Source organism: Nicotiana sylvestris, chromosome 7 (genome assembly GCF_000393655.2).
Source record: "Nicotiana sylvestris chromosome 7, ASM39365v2, whole genome shotgun sequence".
In the NCBI taxonomy this organism is placed as follows: Eukaryota; Viridiplantae; Streptophyta; class Magnoliopsida; order Solanales; family Solanaceae; genus Nicotiana; species Nicotiana sylvestris.
This window is the reverse complement of record NC_091063.1, coordinates 66,619,043-66,639,807: the sequence shown is the minus strand read 5'-3', so window position 1 is coordinate 66,639,807 and position 20,765 is coordinate 66,619,043. Positions and strand designations below refer to the sequence as shown.

Genomic DNA, 20,765 nt, shown 5'->3' with positions numbered 1-20,765 from the left:
CCAAGCAAACACATCTTTAAATTCAAAGAGGAGTTGAATTATTGCATCTCACGTTTTCTCATCTGTGTGAATGCTTATTTTGGTTTCTCGGATTTCTTCAGGATTTCCCAAATTAACCGGTTCGGTGTCATTCAAATTCGGCTTAGGTTTATTCTCAAAGTGTTCCAATTCTCGATTTATTTCCCTAAAAGCCTCTTCTTCGTCATATTCCGGTTCTTGGTTCATTATTTCACAATTAGATAGCTCGTTTGGATCTGGGCGTGAAGTCCGCAAGCATGTCATATTATTTAAAGCCGCATTATTATAACTGAAAGGAAAAGATAAAAGAAAAATAGCAAAAATCAGAAAGATAAAGAAAAAATGATGAAATACTGATTTTGTTCCTTGGAATTGGGAAGATAACAGGGTGTATATTTCAGGAAATTAAAACAGGAAACTAAAGAAAAAAATCCGCGTTACGCCCTGGGATAACTCGTGATGCAGGAAAGGTGGCAGGACAAGTCTACCCGGACTCCTGCCTGACTGGGAACGGTGTAACCTCCCAATTTTGAAGCTTACCATTTGGCCCCATGTATAGCACCTCAGCGGTGGTTGTGCCTTCCCCCAGCTGAACCATGTAGGTTTCGTAAAGCATTTCCCTCATCACCCTGTATATTTCCTCAATCTTTTCGGCCGTAAAGGCCTCATCATCTTCTTCTTCAGTGTACTTTGGTCTGACGAAAGTTTCGTACAAATGTGGCAATGGTTGAGGCAACTTCCATCCCTCATTTTTTTCTCTTCTTTCCCCAATCTTCATCTTTTGGAATAGGGTGAAAGCCTATCCCAAAGAGTTTCTTAGTGGAAGGCAAGGTGATAGGTTTAGTTATTCCTTGCAACGATTTTCCAAGTCCTTCTCCCGGTTTGAATCCCCGTCAGATCATTTCTTTAGCAACCATGATTGAAGCATTGGACAAGAAAGGTTGGGGGCAAGGGCTCCCTTCTTCATACTGCTCCGCCAGCACAACTTCAAAAGCCTGATAAACTGTGTGCTCACTCCCTTCTCTTGCTTCAAGATATGGGATGGATGGGTCCCGATAAATAGACTGTTCGTCTTCTCCGTGGACCATAATTTCCCGGTCTTCATATTCAAACTTCACCATTTGGTGGAGAGTGAAGGGTACAGCCCCTGCAGCATGAATCCAAGGTCTTCCGAGGAGGAGGTTGTAAGATGTGTCCATATCCAGTACCTGGAAAGTTACTTCGAAATCCACCGGCCCGATAGTCAATATTAGGTCTATTTCTCCGAGGGTGTCCCTCTTGATTCTATCAAAAGCTCTTACACAGACATTATTGGGGCAAATCCTTACGGACCCAATTTCCATTCTTTGCAGCGTGGAGAGCGGACAAATGTCAACACCCGAACCCCATCCAACATTACTCGCTTGACGTAGTAGTCTTCACACTTGACTGTCAGATGTAAAGACTTGTTGTGAGCTGCTCCCTCCGGAGGCAAATCGTTCTTGCTAAAAGAAACTTGATTAACCAAAAAGAACCTTTCCGTCATTCTTTCAAGTTGTTCAACTGAAGTCTCAGCCGGCACATACGTTTCATTCAAGGTTTTGAGCAGGATCTTCTGATGTTCGGCAGACCTCATTAGCAAAGATAGCGTAGACACTTGTTCAGGGTATTTGCGCAACTGAACCACCACTTCATAGTCAGGCATATTCATCTTCTGGAAGAAAGCCTCTGCTTCTTCAGCGCTTACAGGCTTCTTGGGTGGGAAGCGCTTCCGTGCGGCATTGTTCACTTCTTGAATGTTTGAATATTTTCCAGCAGAAGTATTTTCTGGAAGTTCCCCCTTGATTTCTTTGCCTTTGTACGTAACCAATGTTTGTTGCTAATTCCACGGTGCCGTAGATGGGTCTGTCATTGGCTTCTGTGGCACGCGTCCGATAACCGCTGGCTCATTCAGCCGAGGTGGTTTAATCGTCCCCCAGACCACATAGTCCCCTTTCGACACGTACATCGGTATTCCCCTTTTCATTTCGAATCTCTGTGGCTTCTCTGATCGGCCTCGTGGAATATAGAGAACCTCATTCTTCGAAGGCACCATCGTCTCTGTCTTTGTCTCAGCCTTCTTTTCGAGCTCAGCCTTGACAGTATTAGTCTTCTTTTCCCCTTTCTCTTGCTTCGGGGCTGCTTTAGGCTTTCTCTCTGCATCGACAATGACGATTATAGCTTTCAGGGCATGATCAAACTCCTTGTCCTCACAGATCATCCCAATCAATGGCCCATTATTGTGAGCGGGCAACGGATTGTTGGTCACATTTGGGACCTCCTCGTCCCTTAATACTATCTTTCCCTGTTCTATTAAGTTCTCTACCGCCCTTTTTAAAGTCCAACAATCATTGGTATCATGCCCTTCTACTCCCGAATGATAAGCACACCTGACACCGGCTCTGTAAGCAGGTGATGCTGGATTTTGCCTTGTCTGAGGGACTGGTTACAGGAAACCCATCCAGACTAGTTTTGGGAATAGGGTAGAATACGGTTCACCAATGGGTGTGAAAGTTTGTCTTCTGGGTGGTTCTTGAGGACGTAAGTTATTCTGGGGTAGTTGTGGATTATAGTGGTTTCGGTAAGGAGGCTGATTTCTGGGAGGTGGAGCTTGATTTCTGTTGGCTTGTTGTTTTGGCCGAACATAAGGCTGAGTATTCATGACCGAGTATGGCTGAGGAGTATAGGCCAAATCTTGGTGAGGGTAATAGTGCTGCGGGGTCCTCTCTGAGAAAAGGGATCTAGGAGTATAGTTTCTCCTTGTACCCAACGCTGCCATGAATGTTTCTTCCCTTTTCTTTCCCTTTGCTATTCCTCCAGACCCACCCTGAATGGCTTGGGAGGTAGCTCTGATAGCAGATTGGCTTAGAATTCGACCCATTTTTAGCCCATTTTCAACCATTTCGCCAATCTTGATAGCTTCAGCGAACGATTTACCCATTGCGGACATCATATTCTGGAAGTAGTCAGCTTCCTGAGCTTGAAGGAAAACTGTGACCATTTCAACTTCATCCATCGGAGGCTTTATCCTGGATGCCTGCTCACTCCATTTAACTGCGTACTCTCGGAAGCTTTCTGAGGATTTCTTTTTCAAGTTTGTTAATGAGTTCCTATCTAGAGCAATATCAATGTTGTACTGGAACTGCTTGACGAAATCTCTAGCAAGATCGTCCCAGATGTGCCAGCAGGATATGTCCTGATCCATATACCACTCTGAGGCTATGCCCACCAAGATTTCTCTGAAGTATGCCATCAAGAATTCTTCTTTGCCGTCAGCCCCACGCAATTGGTTGCAATACTTTTTGAGGTGAGCAATGAGATCGCCATGCCCATCATATTTCTCAAACTTCGGTGTCTTGAACCCTACGGGCAGGTGCACGTGAGGGAACATGCACAGATCAGTATATGAGACACTCTTCTGCCCGCTTAAGCCTTGCATATTTTTTAAGCTCTGCTCGAGGCTCCTCATTCTTCTCACCATTTCATCTTGTTCAGGAGCTTTGGGATTTCGGTCTTGCCCAGGCGTAAGCTCGTATTGAGGCTGTTGAGGGTGAGCGCTGGTGGTAAACCGAGTTGGTTCCAGTGAGAAGGATGGTGCTTGAAATGTGAATGAGGAAGAGTCAAAATTAGGCCTGTGTATAGCGGGTTGTGCCGCAATTGGACAGGGCGGTGTAGTGAATATGTTTGTAGCCACATCTGTCGTTGACACCCGGGGATAAGAATCGGAGGGTGATCCAGCGGAGTGGGCTGAAATGGTAGGATACCCGAATGGGGTAGTTGGATAACTTATGGGGACGTTGGAAGTCCCACTTGTCCTAGAGAACAGCTCGGGGAATCCAGGGATTACACTCGGCGGCTCTTTTCCATTGTTCCAGTCATCCAACATTTCCAACATGCGAAGCCGCAAGATTCTGTTCTCTTCAGCAGTTGCTGATTCGGAAGTTGGGATGACCGAGATTGAACTCTCTTCGAAAATAGGAATCGTTGGCAAAGGAATTTCTGAAGACATCTCTACACTTCCCTTTGATCTCGTGAAGTAAGTGTGAATACTTCCTCTCGACTTAGTGACGGGCAGCTGAACACTTCCTTTCGACCTCGTAAAGTATGAATGTGAGGCCAGACCTCCACAAAACCAAACCACCTTTCTAAAAACCTATGAATTGGAAAAACAAACCAGTTAGTTTGAAACAATTAGCACATAGGAAATCGCACGTTGTGGTGTGATGCACCTATATAGTTAAATGTGTTTCTACATGTTTCGCAACGGCTCCATGTTTCATCCCGGCTCTGCTTATTTATTTTTTTTCTTTTTCTTTCCACTTTTTCCTTCTCTTTTTTCACTCAATTTTTTTCTCTTTTTTTACTCAATTTATTTTATAGCTATGATCGAATCCGAAGGGGATTGCCTACGTATCATGACCCCGCATGAATCAGATCTTGCGTAGTTCGGGAAGATCGAAAATGGAGTAAATAAACTAACCCTTTTTCTTGGTTGGAATTTTTGAAAGAAATGCTTTAAAAGAAGAAAGAGAATATTTTTTTTATTTTGATTTTTGTTTTATTTTTTAAAGAAAGACTTCTAAAATTTATTTGCTTTTGACTTGAACTTTGGGAATTTTTAAAAATGAAAAGAAAATATTTTTGTTTGATTTTTCATTTGTTTTACCTTTTTATTAGGAAGAAAGAATTTTTTTTTTTGGATTTTGGATGTTGCCTCTTAATTTTTGAAAGAGGGACTTTTAAGAAAATGATATGGATTTCTGAGTTTTTATTTATTTACAAAAGCACTTCTAAAGAAAAGCGAAAATATTTTTGGAATTCAATTTTTTAAAATTTTTTTTTGAAGAAAGACTTTTAAACAAGGAAAAGTTTTTTTTCATTTCTTTTTTTTTAATTTGAGAAAAATACTTTAAAATAAAGGAAATACGTATTTTGGATTTTGATTTTTTTTTTTGATTTTTTTTTTCGTATGAAAGACTTTAGAAAGAAGGAAACTACTTTTTTTTGAGTTTAAAAACCTCTACACTTTTTTTTGAATTTTCTAAGGAAATATTTCTAAAGAAGGAACTAAATGAAAATATTTTTGGATTTTTTTTTAAAAAATTAGGGTCGGAACTGATGAGGTTTGCCTACGTATCTCACATCAGGTGAGAATTAGACCTGCGTAGTTCAGTCAGATAAAACAAACTTCTTTTGAAAAACAAGACTCTTTTTCCATTGGCAAACAAAACCATTTATCATAAACAAAAATCTTTTTTTTTTCTTTTTTTTTTTCAAAAATTCGGCAGAGTTTCGACACTATTTGGACGTTGATTTTTTTAAAAAAGCAGGCGATTAACTACCTCTATCTCCCTTTTCTCAAGACATTCAAAAGCCGGTCGTCATGCAAGTCCGAAACAAACAAATGCACAAGTAGCAAGTTGGATGCATCAGGATGGTCTTTTGTCATTTTGGTACATCTGTCCTAGACAGACCCAACCCCTGTGTTGAGCCTCCAAAGTCAAATGCACATGATGCAAACAAACGTTCCTACTAGGGATCCGGCATGAAGCTGAGTTATTCTAGGTTCGTAACCTGGGTATTTGTTCTAGACTGTGTACCCGAGCGGACAACTCGAGTCGAGGAGGGGGCTACGTACCGGGGACCCGCGAGATCGTCCGGCTTTGTAACTTGTCCGGCCTCTTTCTTATTTCAGGGTATGACACTAACAGAATAGGGAGTCTCGACCAGCAAGCACATCCTCGAAGATGAGAAGAGGAGGGTTTCGACACAGTTTATATACAATTCAGATAATATCAAAGCGGTAAAAGGCAACATTTAGCACGTTATGCCCAAACATGTAATAAAGATCAGATAATAAAGCCAAATATAACAATTATTCTAAGCTCGAATTCTTGAACCCTGAACCAGAGATTCTGGGTTCTTATCCCTAGCGGAGTCGCCGGAGCTGTCACACCTCCTTTTTGCGCACCTACCTCGAAGGATAAATGCGCGAGGGAATTTTTCCAATTTAAGTGACATTATTCGAAATGAGATTATTTATTTAATTCAGAGTCGCCACTTGGGAAAGGTTTGGCTTTTGGTGTCCCAAGTCACCGGTTTATCTTGAATCCCAATTCGAGGAAAATATTCGACTTTCCAAATGAAGTCTGCGAACCAGAAATTCTAAGTAAGGAATTCTGTTGACCCGAGGGAAGGTGTTAGGCACCCCCGAATCCCGTGGTTCTAGCACGGTCGCTTAAATTGTTGTAATGGCTAAATATCTGATTTTTATGCATGTTATGACTTGTGTGCTTTTATTAAGTTTAAACCGCTTTTTTTTTATGAATTGCAACGTCGTGAAAATGCATCTCGAACCACGTCACAATCAATGCACCCGTGGTTCTTAATACGTTCCGACTCCGTTGAGATTTTGATTTGGGTCACATAAATGCGCACCCGAATTTAAGCATGTAATTTAATCAAAATCGCGTCTAAAGAGTCTAACGCGTTATTATCTTTGGAGAAAGCTGTGAAGTTCACTAAATGGCCACTCCCGAAATCTAAGTAATTATTAACATCTATTGAGGGCCCCGCAGTTTGTGCGTCTTTGTTTGGCGAGGCTCGCCTTATTCATTTTTAAGGATATCCTAAAGTGACTACATTTCTATTAAAATCGTTTCTAAAATAAAAGAGAAAAAAAAATCTTAATTAGTTACATGCTTAAAAAAAGGGCGTAACATATTAAATGCTAGATTAAGACAAATGTTAACGGAAAGGAATATTACTAAAATTGAAATTATAAATAAACTGCGGAATCGACAAATAATATGTTCAGAAGAAACTAATTATCCTATAACTAGATTAAACTCGAATTGTTAGATGACTTGAACCGTGGAATTAATTATTTACGACTATTTGAAACTAGAATCAATCTTAATTACTAATGTATATTCAAAAGTTTATTAAATTCAAACGTTAACTCGTCTTGTTTGAACTCAAATCATGCCATAATGCCTAATTCACGAAATTAATTTAAATTCATGCTTTAACTAAATTTAGCTACATGTTCACGATTAACCTACTGTTGACAATATTAAAACCTTCAAGCTAGTGAACTAACCAGTTTTACCGAGCCGATTCATTAAAGACCAACTTATGTTATTTTCCTCTTACTCCAATTATTAAACAGTTTGACAGTAATGAGCATGCTTAAACATATACTACCTAATAACCAAACTAAAACAGAGTATTATTTAATACATCACTACAAGATGCCTAGTTATACAAAGCAACCGAAATTTACAGAATAACAATACATGAGATAACCTAAACACAATCAGTAAAAGAGACAAAGAAAAAAAAAAGCTAAATTAAAACTTCAAAGTTCCATTCTTTATATGTATTCATGCTTCCACATTTCACCTTACAATATCAATAAGGTTACGACCATGTACCTGGTATTGGAAGTAAAAGAAGAGGAAGATCAGTAGAAGCAGCAGTAACGTAAATACACAACAACAACAGGTTCAGCAACAACAAAACCAGTAACGACCAGTAGAATAACCCAGTAACAGATTGAAAACCACCAGTACTAGAATGCAATCGCAGTCAAAGCAGAAGAGAGACGGATACAAGACACAATAGTTTACTGATTTTTGAATAACACTCAAGGAAAAGCAACCTGAAATTATTCAAGTAAAAGTTCAGCTTGTTTTTCTCTTTTTGCTCTCAAATTTTGAATTCTCAAAATTCAGTCAACTCTCTCAACTTTCTCCTCTATCCCCTTTTTACACTGTGTAAAAAATGACTCTATTTATAACCAAGACTTTTGTCTTGAACCACTAACCCGAAATATTCCCATAATTGCATGTCTTGCCCCCACTACTTAATGTTTTTCTTATTTAATTCCCTTGTTCCCCATGCCTACATGTTTTGTCCCCCACTATATTAAACAAATACATTATTCCCACTCCATTATGTCTTGTCCCCCACTATATTAAACAAATGCATTATTCCCACTCCATTATGTCTTGTCCCCCACCATGTACTATTGTAATATTATTAATGTCTAGTGGACGGAGCACTCAGATTAAATAATTGTTCAAATATTTAATTCCAAAAATACCCCTCCGAACTTACTGAAATTACCATTTTACCCCTAAAAATACTGCAATTTACCATTCTACCCCCATCAGCTATAACCAATTCGCCTAATCAATTCTAACCAAAATACAAAAACTATAACCAATTCCAAAACAAATTCAAACAACAAATTCAAACTAAATGATGAACAACAAAGAAACAACTGGAATTATTTTGACTGAACAATATTTTTATTTTATTTTTTTCTTTTAACAACAAAATTACTTTCAGATTCAACAACAATAACAAACAAGTAGATTCAAATCACTAAACTCAAAATCAATTGAACTTCAAATTAAATCTAACAACATTATAACTAACACACTTCTATATTAAACTAAACAAGAACAAATGAATAAAAACAAACTGAAGAAATAATTAAGAAATGAATCAAACATATACTGATTTCAAATCCGAAAATATCAAACAAGATACGGATAGAAATGAAACTTAAACCAACTAACCAAATCGGAACAACGACGAACTCGAACGGAAATAAATCTGTCCGGAAATAATTATCGCACCAAAATAACTCGACGACGAAGACGACCACGAAGAAGCAGCTAAACGTAGCAGAATGCAGCAGAAATAACGGGCCTGACTCTTGCTGCATCGCTGAGCCGGAGCTCGATGAACTGAGCTCGAGCTGGGGTTGTCGCTGCTTGCTCGTTCATGGCTGCTCGGAGACGACGCAGTGGGGTGTTTGGCGATGAGGTGAAGACGAAGTAGTGGCAGCAGGTGGTTGCTGTTCGCTGGACGAAGCAGGAGCCGATGGGGTTCGTTTGGACGTGAGCTGAGTGGAGGACTATGGTCGTTTGGTTTCGATGGGAATATGGTTGTCGTTGGTTTAAAGAAAATGGAGGATGACAGCCATGGTGGACGTTCATGGCTGAACGTAGCGATGGGGATGGATTGTTGGCGGACGATGGTGGACTGCTGTGTGTGCGTGTGTGCGTTGGAAGGAGGAGGCATCCATGGTTAAGCTCGAGCACGAGCTCGGCTGGAGAAGGTGAAGGGAGGGGGGTCGTTCATGGCTGGTCCTGCGTGTGTGTGTTTGTTGAAGGAGAAGAGGCGGGGGAAGGGCAACCATGGTTGAGCTCGAGCACGAGCTCGGCTAGAGAAGGTGAAGGGAAGGTGGTTTGGAGAAGAAGAAGAGAGGGGCGGGTAGGTGTTTTAGGGTTTGGGTTTTTTTTTGTTTTGGGAAAAATGAAAAAATGAAAATGAAGAGGGGGAGTTGGATCTTTGGGGTTATGGGGCGGACCGGGTCGGGTTGACCTGGTATGAGTTTGTTTCTTTTGGGCTTTGTGGTTTAAATTTGAAGAAAAGGCCCAATCCAATTTTCTTCTATTTTTTGTTCTTTTCTTTTTATTCAATTTCCTAATTAATAAAGCTAAAAATGCTAAGATTAATTTATAAAACCCAAATTTATCTCAAAATACTAATTAACTCCTAATAACAATTATCGCACATTTAAGTAGCAATTAATGTTGTGGTGTGATGCACCTATACAGTTAAATGTGTTTCTACATGATCGCAACGGCTGCATGTTTCATCCCGGCTCTGCTTATTTTTTTTTCTTTTTCTTTCCCCTTTTTCCTTTTCTCTTTTTTCACTCAATTTTTTTCTCTTTTTTTTAGTTTATTTTTTTACTCAATTTATTTTATAGCTATGATCGAATCCGAAAGGGATTGCCTACGTATCATGACCCCGCATGAATCAGATCTTGCGTAGTTCAGGAAGATAAAAAATGGAGTAAATAAACTAACCCTTTTTCTTGGTTGGAATTTTTGAAAGAAATGCTTTAAAAGAAGAAAGAGAATATTTTTTTTATTTTGATTTTTGTTTTATTTTTTAAAGAAAGACTTCTAAAATTTATTTGCTTTTGACTTGAACTTTGGGAATTTTTAAAAATGAAAAGAAAATAATTTTGTTTGATTTTTTATTTGTTTTACCTTTTTCTAAGGAAGAAAGAAACTTTTTTTTTTGGATTTTGGATGGTGCCTCTTAATTTTTGAAAGAGGGACTTTTAAGAAAATGATTTTGATTTCTGAGTTTTTATTTATTTACAAAAGCACTTCTAAAGAAAAGCGAAAATATTTTTGGAATTCAATTTTTCAAATTTTTTTTAAGAAAGACTTTTAAACAAGGAAAAGATTTTTTTTTTCATTTTTTTTTATTTTTTGAGAAAAATACTTAAAAATAAAGGAAATACGTATTTCGGATTTTGCTTTTTTTTTTTTTGATTTTTTTTCGTATGAAAGACTTTAGAAAGAAGGAAACTACTTCTTTTTTTTTGAGTTTAAAAACCTCTTCACTTTTTTTTTTGAATTTTCTAAGGAAATATTTCTAAAGAAGGAACTAAATGAAAATATTTTTGGATTTTTTTAAAAAAATTGGGGTCGGAACCGATGATGCCTACGTATCTCACATCAGGTGATAATCAGACCTGCGTAGTTCGGTAAGATAAAACAAACTTCTTTTGAAAAACAAGACTCTTTTTCCATTGGCAAACAAAACCATTTTTCATAAACAAAAATCTTTTTTTTTCTTTTTTTTTTCCAATAATTCGACACTATTTGGACGTTGATTTTTTTTTAAAAAAAGTAGGCGATTAACTACCTCTATCTCCCTTTCCTCAAGACATTCAAAAGCCGGTCGGCATGCAAGTCCGAAACAAACAAATGCACAAGTAGCAAGTTGGATGCATAAGGATGGTCTTTTGGTTCATCTGTCCTAGACAGACCCAACCCCTGTGTTGAGCCTCCAAAGTCAAATGCACATGATGCAAACAAACGTTCCTACTAGGGATCCGGCATGAAGCTGAGTTATTCTAGGTTCGTAACCTGGGTATTTGTTCTAGACTGTGTACCCGAGCGGACAACTCGAGTCGAGGAGGGGGCTACGTACCGGGGACCCGCGAGATCGTCCGGCTTTGTAACTTGTCCGGCCTCTTTCTTATTTCAGGTATTGACACTAACAGAATAGGGAGTCTCGACCAGCAAGCACATCCCCGATGATGAGAAGAGGAGGGTTTCAACACAGTTTATATACAGTTCAGATAATATCAAAGCGGTAAAAGGCAACATTTAGCACGTTATGCCCAAACATGTAATAAAGATCAGATAATAAAGCCAAATATAACAATTATTCTAAGCTCGAATTCTTGAACCCTGAACCAGAGATTCTGGGTTCTTATCCCCAGTGGAATCGCTAGAGCTGTCACACCTTCTTTTTGTGCGCCTACCTCGAAGGATAAATGCGTGAGGGAATTTTTCCAATTTAAGTGACAATATTCGAAATGAGATTATTTATTTAATTCAGAGTCGCCACTTGGGAAAGGTTTGGCTTTTGGTGTCCCAAGTCACCGGTTTATCTTGAATCCCAATTCGAGGAAAATATTCGACTTTCCAAATGAAGTCTGCGAACCAGAAATTCTAAGTAAGGAATTCTGTTGACCCGAGGGAAGGTGTTAGGCACCCCCGAATCCCGTGGTTCTAGCACGGTCGCTTAAATTGTTGTAATGGCTAAATATCTGATTTTTATACATGTTATGACTTGTGTGCTTTTATTAAGTTTAAACAGCTTTTATTATTTTATTTTTATGAATTGCAACGTCGTGAAAATGCATCTCGAACCACTTCACAATCAATGCACAGTGGTTCTTAATACGTTCCGACTCCGTTGAGATTTGGATTTGGGTCACATAAATGCGCACCCGAATTTAAGCATGTAATTTAATCAAAATCGCGTCTAAAGAGTCTAACGTGTTATTATCTTTGGAGAAAGCCGTGAAGTTCACTAAATGGCCACTCCGGAAATCTAAGTAATTATTAACATCTATTGAGGGCCCCGCAGTTTGTACGTCTTTGTTTGGCGAGGCTCGCCTCATTCATTTTTAAGGATATCCTAAAGTGACTACATTTCTATTAAAATCGTTTCTAAAATAAAAGAGAAAAAAAAAATCCTAATTAGTTACATGCTTAAAAAAAGGGCGTAACATATTAAATGCTAGATTAAGACAAATGTTAACGGAAAGGAATATTACTAAAATTGAAATTATAAATAAACTACGGAATCGACAAATAATATGTTCAAAAGAAACTAATTATCCTATAACTAGATTAAACTCGCATTGTTAGATGACTTGAACCGTTGGAATTAATTATTTACGACTATTTGAAACTAGAATCAATCTTAATTACTAATGCATATTCGAAAGTTTATTAAATTCAAACGTTAACTCGTCTTGTTTGAACTCAAATCATGCCATAATGCCTAATTCACGAAATTAATTTAAATTCATGCTTTAACTAAATTTAGCTACATGTTCACGATTAACCTACTGTTGACAATATTAAAACCTTCAAGCTAGTGAACTAACCAGTTTTACCGAGCCGATTCACTAAAGACCAACTTATGTTATTTTCCTTTTACTCCAATTGTTAAACAGTTTGACAGTAATGAGCATGCTTAAACATATACTACCTAATAACCAAACTAAAATAGAGTATTATTTAATACATCACTACAAGATGCCTAGTTATGCAAAGCAACCGAAATTTACAGAATAATAATACATGAGATAACCTAAACACAATCAGTAAAAGAGACAAAGAAAAAAAAAGCTAAATTAAAACTTCAAAGTTTCATTCTTTATATGTATTCATGCTTTCACATTTCAGCTTACAATATCAATAAGGTTACGACCATGTACCTGGTATTGGAAGTAAAAGAAGAGGAAGATCAGTAGAAGCAGCAGTAGCGTAAATACACATCAACAACAGGTTCAGCAACAACAAAACCAGTAACGACTAGTAGAATAACCCAGTAACAGATTGAAAACCAGCAGTACCAGAATGCAATCGCAGTCAAAGCAGAAGAGAGACGGATACAAGACGCAATAGTTTACTTATTTTTGAATAACACTCAAGGAAAAACAACCTGAAATTATTCAAGTATAAGTTCAGCTTGTTTTTCTCTTTTTGCTCTCAAATTCTGATTTCTCAAAATTCAGTCAACTCTCTCAACTTTCTCCTCTATCCCCTTTTTACACTGTGTAAAAAATGACTCTATTTATAACCAAGACTCTTGTCTTGAACCACTAACCCGAAATATACTCATAATTGCATGCCTTGCCCCCACTATTTAATGTTTTTCTTATTTAATTCCCTTGTTCCCCATGCCTACATGTTTTGGCCCCCACTATATTAAACAAATACATTATTCCCACTCCATTATGTCTTGTCCCCCACTATATTAAACAAATGCATTATTCCCACTCCATTATGTCTTGTCCCCCACCATGTACTATTGTAATATTATTAATGCCTAGTGGACGGAGCACTCAGATTAAATAATTGTTCAAATTTTTAATTCCAAAAATACCCCTCTGAACTTACTAAAATTACCATTTTACCCCTAAAAATACCGCAATTTACCATTCTACCCCCATCAGCTATAACCAATTCGCCTAATCAATTCTAACCAAAATACAAAAACTATAACCAATTCCTAAACAAATTCAAACAACAAATTCAAACTAAATGATGAACAGCAAAGAAACAACTGGAATTATTTTGACTGAACAATATTTTTATTTTATATTTTTCTTTTAACAACAAACCTACTTTTAGATTCAACAACAATAACAAACAAGTAGATTCAAATCACTAAACTTAAAAAATCAATTGAACTTCAAATTAAATCTAACAACATTATAACCAACACACTTCTATATTAAACTAAACAAGAACAAATGAATAAAAACAAACTGAAGAAATAATTAAGAAATGAATCAAATATATACTAATTTCAAATCCGAAAATATCAAACAAGATACAGATAGAAATGAAACTTAAACCAACTAACCAGATCCCTCGAACGGAAACAAATCTGCCCGGAAATAATTATCGCACCAAAATAACTCGACGACGAAGACGACCACGAAGAAGCAGCTAAACGTAGCAGAATGCAGCAGAAATAATGGGCCTGACTCTTGCTGCGTCACTGAGCCGGAGCTCGACGAACTGAGCTCGAGCTGGGGTTGTCGCTGCTTGCTCGTTCATGGCTGCTCGGAGACGACGTAGTGGGGTGTTTGGCGATGAGGTGAAGACGAAGCAGTGGCAACAGGTGGTTGCTATTCGCTGGACGAAGCAGGAGCCGATGGGGTTCGTTTGGACGTGAGTTGAGTGGAGGACTGTGGTCGTTTGGTTTCGATGGGAATGGGGTTGTCGTTGGTTCGAAGAAAATGGAGGATGGCAGCCATGGTGAACGTTCATGGCTGAACGTAGCGATGGGGCTGGGTTGTTGGTGGACGATGGTGGACTACTGTGTGTGCGTGTATGCGTTGGAAGGAAGAGGCAGCCATGGTTGAGCTCGAGCACGAGCTCGGCTGGAGAAGGTGAAGGGAGGGGGGTCGTTCATGGCTGGTCCTGTGTGTGTGTGTGTGTTGAAGGAGAAGAGGCGGGGGGAAGGGCAGCCATGGTTGAGCTCGAGCACGAGCTCGGCTGGAGAAGGTGAAGGGAAGGTGGTTTGGAGAAGAAGAAGAGAGGGGCGGGTAGGTGTTTTAGGGTTTGGGTTTTTTTTTTGTTTTGGGAAAAATGAAAAAATGAAAATGAAGAGGGGGAGTTGGATCTTTGGGGTTATGGGGTGGACCGGGTCGGGTTGACCCGATATGAGTTTGTTTCTTTTGGGCTTTGTGGTTTAAATTTGAAGAAAATGTCCAATCCGGTTTTCTTCTATTTTTTATTCTTTTCTATTTATTCAATTTCCTAATTAATAAAGCTAAAAATGCTAAGATTAAATTATAAAACCCAAAATTATCTCAAAATACTAATTAACTCCTAATAACAATTATCGCATATTTAAGTAGCAATTAACGATAAAATCACACAATTTGGACGTTAAATGCTAAAATGCAACGTACTTTTTTTTATGATTCTGTTTTTGTTTTGTAAAACAAACTTAAATAAATATCAAATGCAAATGCGACATATTTTTATATTTTTATTAATTTAATACATTAACATGCACAGGTAAAAATACAAATAATTATCAAAAATGCCACGAAAATTCAAAAGAATTGCACACAGAGGAAAATTATTTTATTTTGAATTTTTGGGAGTAATTCTCATATAGGGAAAAAATCACGTGCTCACAATGGGTAACTCCATGTAGCAAATCCATGAGTGATATTCCCACACCTGAAGCACGGGGACCTATGCTGCTGCTGGGATCTCCCTCCTGACACTGATGGTGGGGCCCCCTGCTGCCTTGACTAGGCCTGAAACGACTCCATTGTTGCTGCTGGCTGGGCCCTGATGGCGGTGCACTGGCTGAAGACTGTGCAATAGACCGGGACGTCCCTGATGATCCTCCCATGAAAGCTGATCTTCCCCCACCTAGTGACTCTCCCATGTTGCCGTTGACCAGGCCTTGCTATTACCCTTTCTCTCCATCCTATTCTTTAGTTTACAGTTCTATGTGGCCTAAAAAATGCCACCATCTTCCATAATTCATGTCAGAATTCAAGGCAGTTGTAGAAGCCCCATTAATAGTCAAAGGATTAAGGCCTTGAACAAACCGGCGCACCCTGGCCTCCATTGTGGGCAACATGTGAATAGCATACTTGGACAGGCGGGCAAACTCCTTGTGGTACTCCCACACACTCCTACTACCTTCCTTTAGATTCTCAAACTCTGCTACACGGGCTGCCCTTGTCTCAGCAGGTAGGAAATGATCTACAAAGGCGTCGGCAAACTCACTCCACCTCCCCGGAGGGCTCCTCTCCTCACGGGAATCTTCCCATAACTCAAACCATGAATATGCCACCCCTTTCAGACGGTAGGCAACCAACTCTACTCCTTCTGTCTCAATTGCACGCATAACCCTGAGGATCTTGTGCATCTTATCAATAAAATCCTGGGGGTCCTCTTATAGATTTGTACCCGTAAACACTGGAGGGTCTAGTTGAAGAAATCTGTTCACCTTAGAACTGGTGGAATCCCTTTGCTAGCTAGATGAACTGGGTGCGACATTTTACCTCTAGGCTTGAGAGGCCACTAGCTGAGTCAGCATCTGGATACCTCCCCTAAGATCCCCATCAGAAATTTCAGAACCGGAAGCTGGGGCTTGAGGCGGAAAAAGGTATATTGGCGAAAGGGATGGTGGTACCCTCCGTAGGTGTAGGAACTGGGGTAGTCTGCTCTGGAGTAGAAAAATCAAGAAGGGTGATAACAGGGCAATTATCCTCACCCACAGTATCAAGTAGGGAATCATCAGCCACTCCTGAGGTGGCATTGGCTTCTTCACCAATTCTCACTTTCTTCTTAGGTGCCATTTACTGAAAGATAGAACAATGCACGAGTTAGAGGAAAGCAACCTCACATCCCGCTCTAACGCACGATATAGAACAATAATAAAATTGTATTATTCCTAAATGTCCAAGTAGCCACCTACTTATAGATGTGGTCGACAACACACCGATAAGAAGGGCTCTACTAGACACGGCTCCGAGATATCCTAGGACGCTTTAAAACCTTAGGCTTTGATACTAAGTTTGCCATGCCCCAACCTCAGGAGGCGCGACCGATGCTCAATCGAGTGAACCCAACTGAGCAAGCCTTCTACCCAACTCACTATGATTAAGAAATCATGCTTTCATTTAAATTAGACAGAAGGAAAGATCATACGTGTAGCATTCCTAGTTCATTTTATATTACAATGCTTAAGCCATAGTTAATTTTCCAAAATTTCATACAGTCACAGTTTAGAGTAAATAAGAGTTTAGAATTACAATATAGTCTAGTGACCCATTGAATGCCCCTACATAACCCTCACAAACGTCTACGGGGCCTCTATGGATACAAAAGACAGTTATGATAATGCTGGCAACAAGGCCCCGACTATACCTCAAAAGTGGTAATTTACAACAAAAGGTGTACAACATAACCTCTGGAAAAAAGGGGCTCACCAAGATTTTCGAGAGGGGGATGCTCCGCTACCCACGATCGGCAGTGTCTGCTATAGAACCACCTACATCCATTCAAAAGATGTAGCGCCTCCGGCTAAAGGGACGTTAGTACCATGGAATAGTACTAGTATGTATAACTAAACACCATCTCATTAGAAAGAACAACCATACAAGAACAAAGAAATCATAGGGACTAGCACAAGCTTTAAACATTCACCACATCATCAGATAAAAAGAATCACATAGCTTTAGGTTGGGACATTTTATACTGTTGCATCATCATTCACAATACCACCTCTTTCTTGTGCGGAGTCTGATCACGACCCGTGTCACGACTCAAACCGATGGGCCGCGATGGGTGGCTGAGTCCTACCTGTCAAACACCCCTAAGCATGCATCTAAGATATGAACCTAAATAACATCTGCTGAATTACGAAAATAACATACAAGAAGGAAACCTGCCTTCAAGGCATATGTACATATACATGCAGAATACAGTGGGCGAGCCGAAAATGCTGCTATAGACAACTATACATCCAAAACTGAAAGCCGACAAGGCCACATACAATCCAACTAGACATACTGTCCACAGACCTCTAACAGAAACATAACTCTATAAAGACGAGACTGAGCCACATTATACCCATATACATACATACATAAATATATATATATAAACGTATCATACCAAAATCAAAAGTAGCTCCGGATCAAATGGAGCATGCCAACTCTCGCTGATCAGGGATCATAAGAAGGGGGACCGTCAGCTTGCCTACCTTCACCTTCGGGTATGAAATGCTGGCCCCACGAAATAGGGCGTCAGTACGAAAAATATACTGAGTATATAAGGCATGAAAATTAGTACGTAAAAGACATAGATGAAACATGTAATAAGGAAACACATCTTTAAATCTGAATAACTGAAAACGACATTTTAACATCTAAAAACGTGAGATGTAACATCCTTCTCCCCTTAGAAACATTCATCCTCGAATGTTCAACTCCCCGTGATCTATATAACTTTTGCAAGGTCGCCTCTGTAACAACACCACTACCAACTCTCCTCGTAGAAGCTTAATAACCCAACGACACACAAGACCATAATTATGAATAACGACAATGGTCTCACATGACCAACGACAATAACCAACACAAGAATATATACTCGTACCTTATGATTATGATGTCTCAGTCGGACCCTGCGGTGGAGGAGGAAATAAGTAGGGATATCTAGACTTCATGTTTTCCTCGGCCTCCCAAGTCATTTCTTCCATATTGTTGTTTCTCCAAAGTACTTTCACGCTCCTTATTTCGCAGCTTGCGGGTTTGTCGGTCTAAGATGGCAATTAAAATTTCCTCGTATGGCAAGTCTTCTATAATCTGTACATCATTCGTGGGCACCACTCGGGTAGGATCGCCAATGTACTTTCGTAACATAGATATGTGAAAAACCGGATGGACAGACAATTCCGAGGGCAATTCTAACTCATAGGCTACTCGTCCCACTCGCCGAATAATCCTGTAAGTCCCAATATACCGTGGCCTAAGTTTGCCTTTCTTGCCAAACCTCATCACACCCTTCATAGGAGACACTTTTAAGAATACCTAGTCATCAACCCCGAACTCTAATTCTCATCGCTCCACGTCAGAATATGACTTCTGACGTCTCTGAGCTATCAATAGTTGATCCCAAATAAACTTTACTTTTTCTAGAGCTTGCTGAACCTGGTCTGGCCCATGTAATCCAGATTCTCCAACATCACACCACCCTATAGGTGACCTACACTTTCGTCTGTAAAGAGCCTCGTATGGAGCCATCTAAATACTGGAATGGTAGCTATTATTATATGCGAACTCAACAAGCGGCAGATGATCATCCCAACTACCTTTGAAGCCTATTACACAAGCTCATAACATATCCTCCAGTGTTTGAATAGTACAGTCAACCTGTCCGTCTATATAGGGATCAAATGTTGTACTAAGACTTACTTAAGTCCCCAATCCTTTTGGGAAGGACCTCCAGAAGTTAGCTGTAAATTAAGCTCCTCTATCCGAGATAATAGATACGGGGACACCATGCAGTCGTACTATCTCCTTAATATTAAAGCCTTGCATAATCCTCTGAAGAATATATAGTTCAAACGGGCAGAAAATGGGCTAACTTTGTAAGCCTATCAACAATCACCAATATCGAATCGAACTTATGCTGGGTACGAGGTAAGCCTACGATGAAGTCCATATTGATTATTTCCCATTTCCAGGTCGGAATCTCCATAGTCTGCAATAATCCATCGGGTTTTTGATACTCAATCTTAACCTACTAACAGTCAGGATACTAGGCAACAAATTCTGCTATATTCTTTTTCATTTCGTCCCACCAATACACTTCCCTGATATAATGATACATCTTTGTTGCTCCTGGATGGATAGAATAACGAGAATAATGAGTTTCTCCCATAACCTGCCGACGCAGCTCTGCAACATTAGGCACACATAATCGCCCTTGATATCTGAGGACCCCATCTTCTGTAATTTCAAACGGTGTCTTCTCCTTATAAAGAGTGGTATCCCTATAATGAACTAGCACATGATCCTCGTACTGGCGTTCCTTTACTTCAATTACTAAAGAGGATGTTGCCGTATCCTGAAGAGTATGTCACCCGAGTCTAGTAATCGAACTCCAAGACTAGCTAGCTAATGAACCTCATGGGCTATTCCGCTCTTTCCTGGTTGTAAATATGATAGGCTACCTATAGATCTATGGCTGATGGCATCGACTACTACATTCGCCTTCCCCAGATGGTATAAAATATGAACGTCATAGTCTTTAAATAGCTCTAACTGTCTCCTTTGACGTAGATTCAATTCCTTTTGCTTGAAGATGTATTAGAGGCTCTTATGATCCGTATAGATATCAACGTGAATTCCATACAAGTAGTGCCTCTACATCTTTAGTGCATGAATCACCACGGCTAACTCTAAATCATGGGTCGGGTAGTTCTTCTCATTCTTTCTTAGTTGTCTATAAGCATAAGCCATAACCTTACCATGCGGCATCAGCACACAACCCAATCAAATGCCTGAAGCGTCACAATAGATCACATAACCATCGGTCCCTTCTGGAAGCATTAGAATGGGTGCTGACGTTAATCTGTCCTTTAATGCCTGGAAACTCCATTCTCAAGCATCAGTCCATTGAAACTTTGTTCCCTTCCGAGTCAACTTTGTCAAAAGTGCTGAAGGGGAAGAAAATCCTTCCACGAATCTTCTATAATAACCTACCAAACCGAGAAAGCTATGAACCTCCGTCGGTGTTGTGGGTCTAGTACAAGTATTTACTGCCTCAATCTTTTGTGTATCCATCCGGATGCCTTCACCCGAAATGACATGCCAAAGAAAAGCTACAAGGTTCAACTAGAATTCATATTTAGAAAATTTTGCATACAACTTCCCTTCTTATAGAACTCTAAGCACAGTACGGAGATGATCATCATGCTCATCCTCTAAATGAGAATACACCAATATATCATCGATAAATACAATTACGAACAGATCTAAAAAAGACCTGAACACACGGTTCATCAAATCTATGAATACTGCTGGGGTATTGGTCAGACCGAAAGACATAACTCGA

General features: G+C 39.3%; 1 protein-coding gene across 1 annotated transcript; it reads right to left on the bottom strand.

Annotated features, from left to right (window-relative positions):
* Window positions 1-1,342: 1,342 nt before the first annotated feature.
* On the bottom strand, window positions 1,343-15,576 carry LOC138873263 (uncharacterized). The gene is made up of 4 exons (XM_070151708.1): window positions 15,318-15,576; window positions 2,536-3,633; window positions 1,979-2,478; window positions 1,343-1,876 (listed from the first exon to the last, which is right to left on the bottom strand). Exons 1-4 carry the CDS (start codon window positions 15,574-15,576, stop codon window positions 1,343-1,345), a joined length of 2,391 nt encoding a protein of 796 aa, XP_070007809.1.
* Window positions 15,577-20,765: the final 5,189 nt, after the last annotated feature.

Bases quoted from the DNA above. Each gene is read 5' to 3' on its own strand.
- LOC138873263 (XM_070151708.1), bottom strand. From the start codon at position 15,576: ATGGGAGAGTCACTAGGTGGGGGAAGATCAGCTTTCATGGGAGGATCA. The intron at 2,479-2,535 runs GTGAACCGTATT...TCCTGTAACCAG, and splicing joins ACAAACTTTCACACCCATTG to TCCCTCAGACAAGGCAAAAT. The intron at 1,877-1,978 runs GTCTGGGGGACG...CCGTGGAATTAG, and splicing joins TGTCGAAAGGGGACTATGTG to CAACAAACATTGGTTACGTA.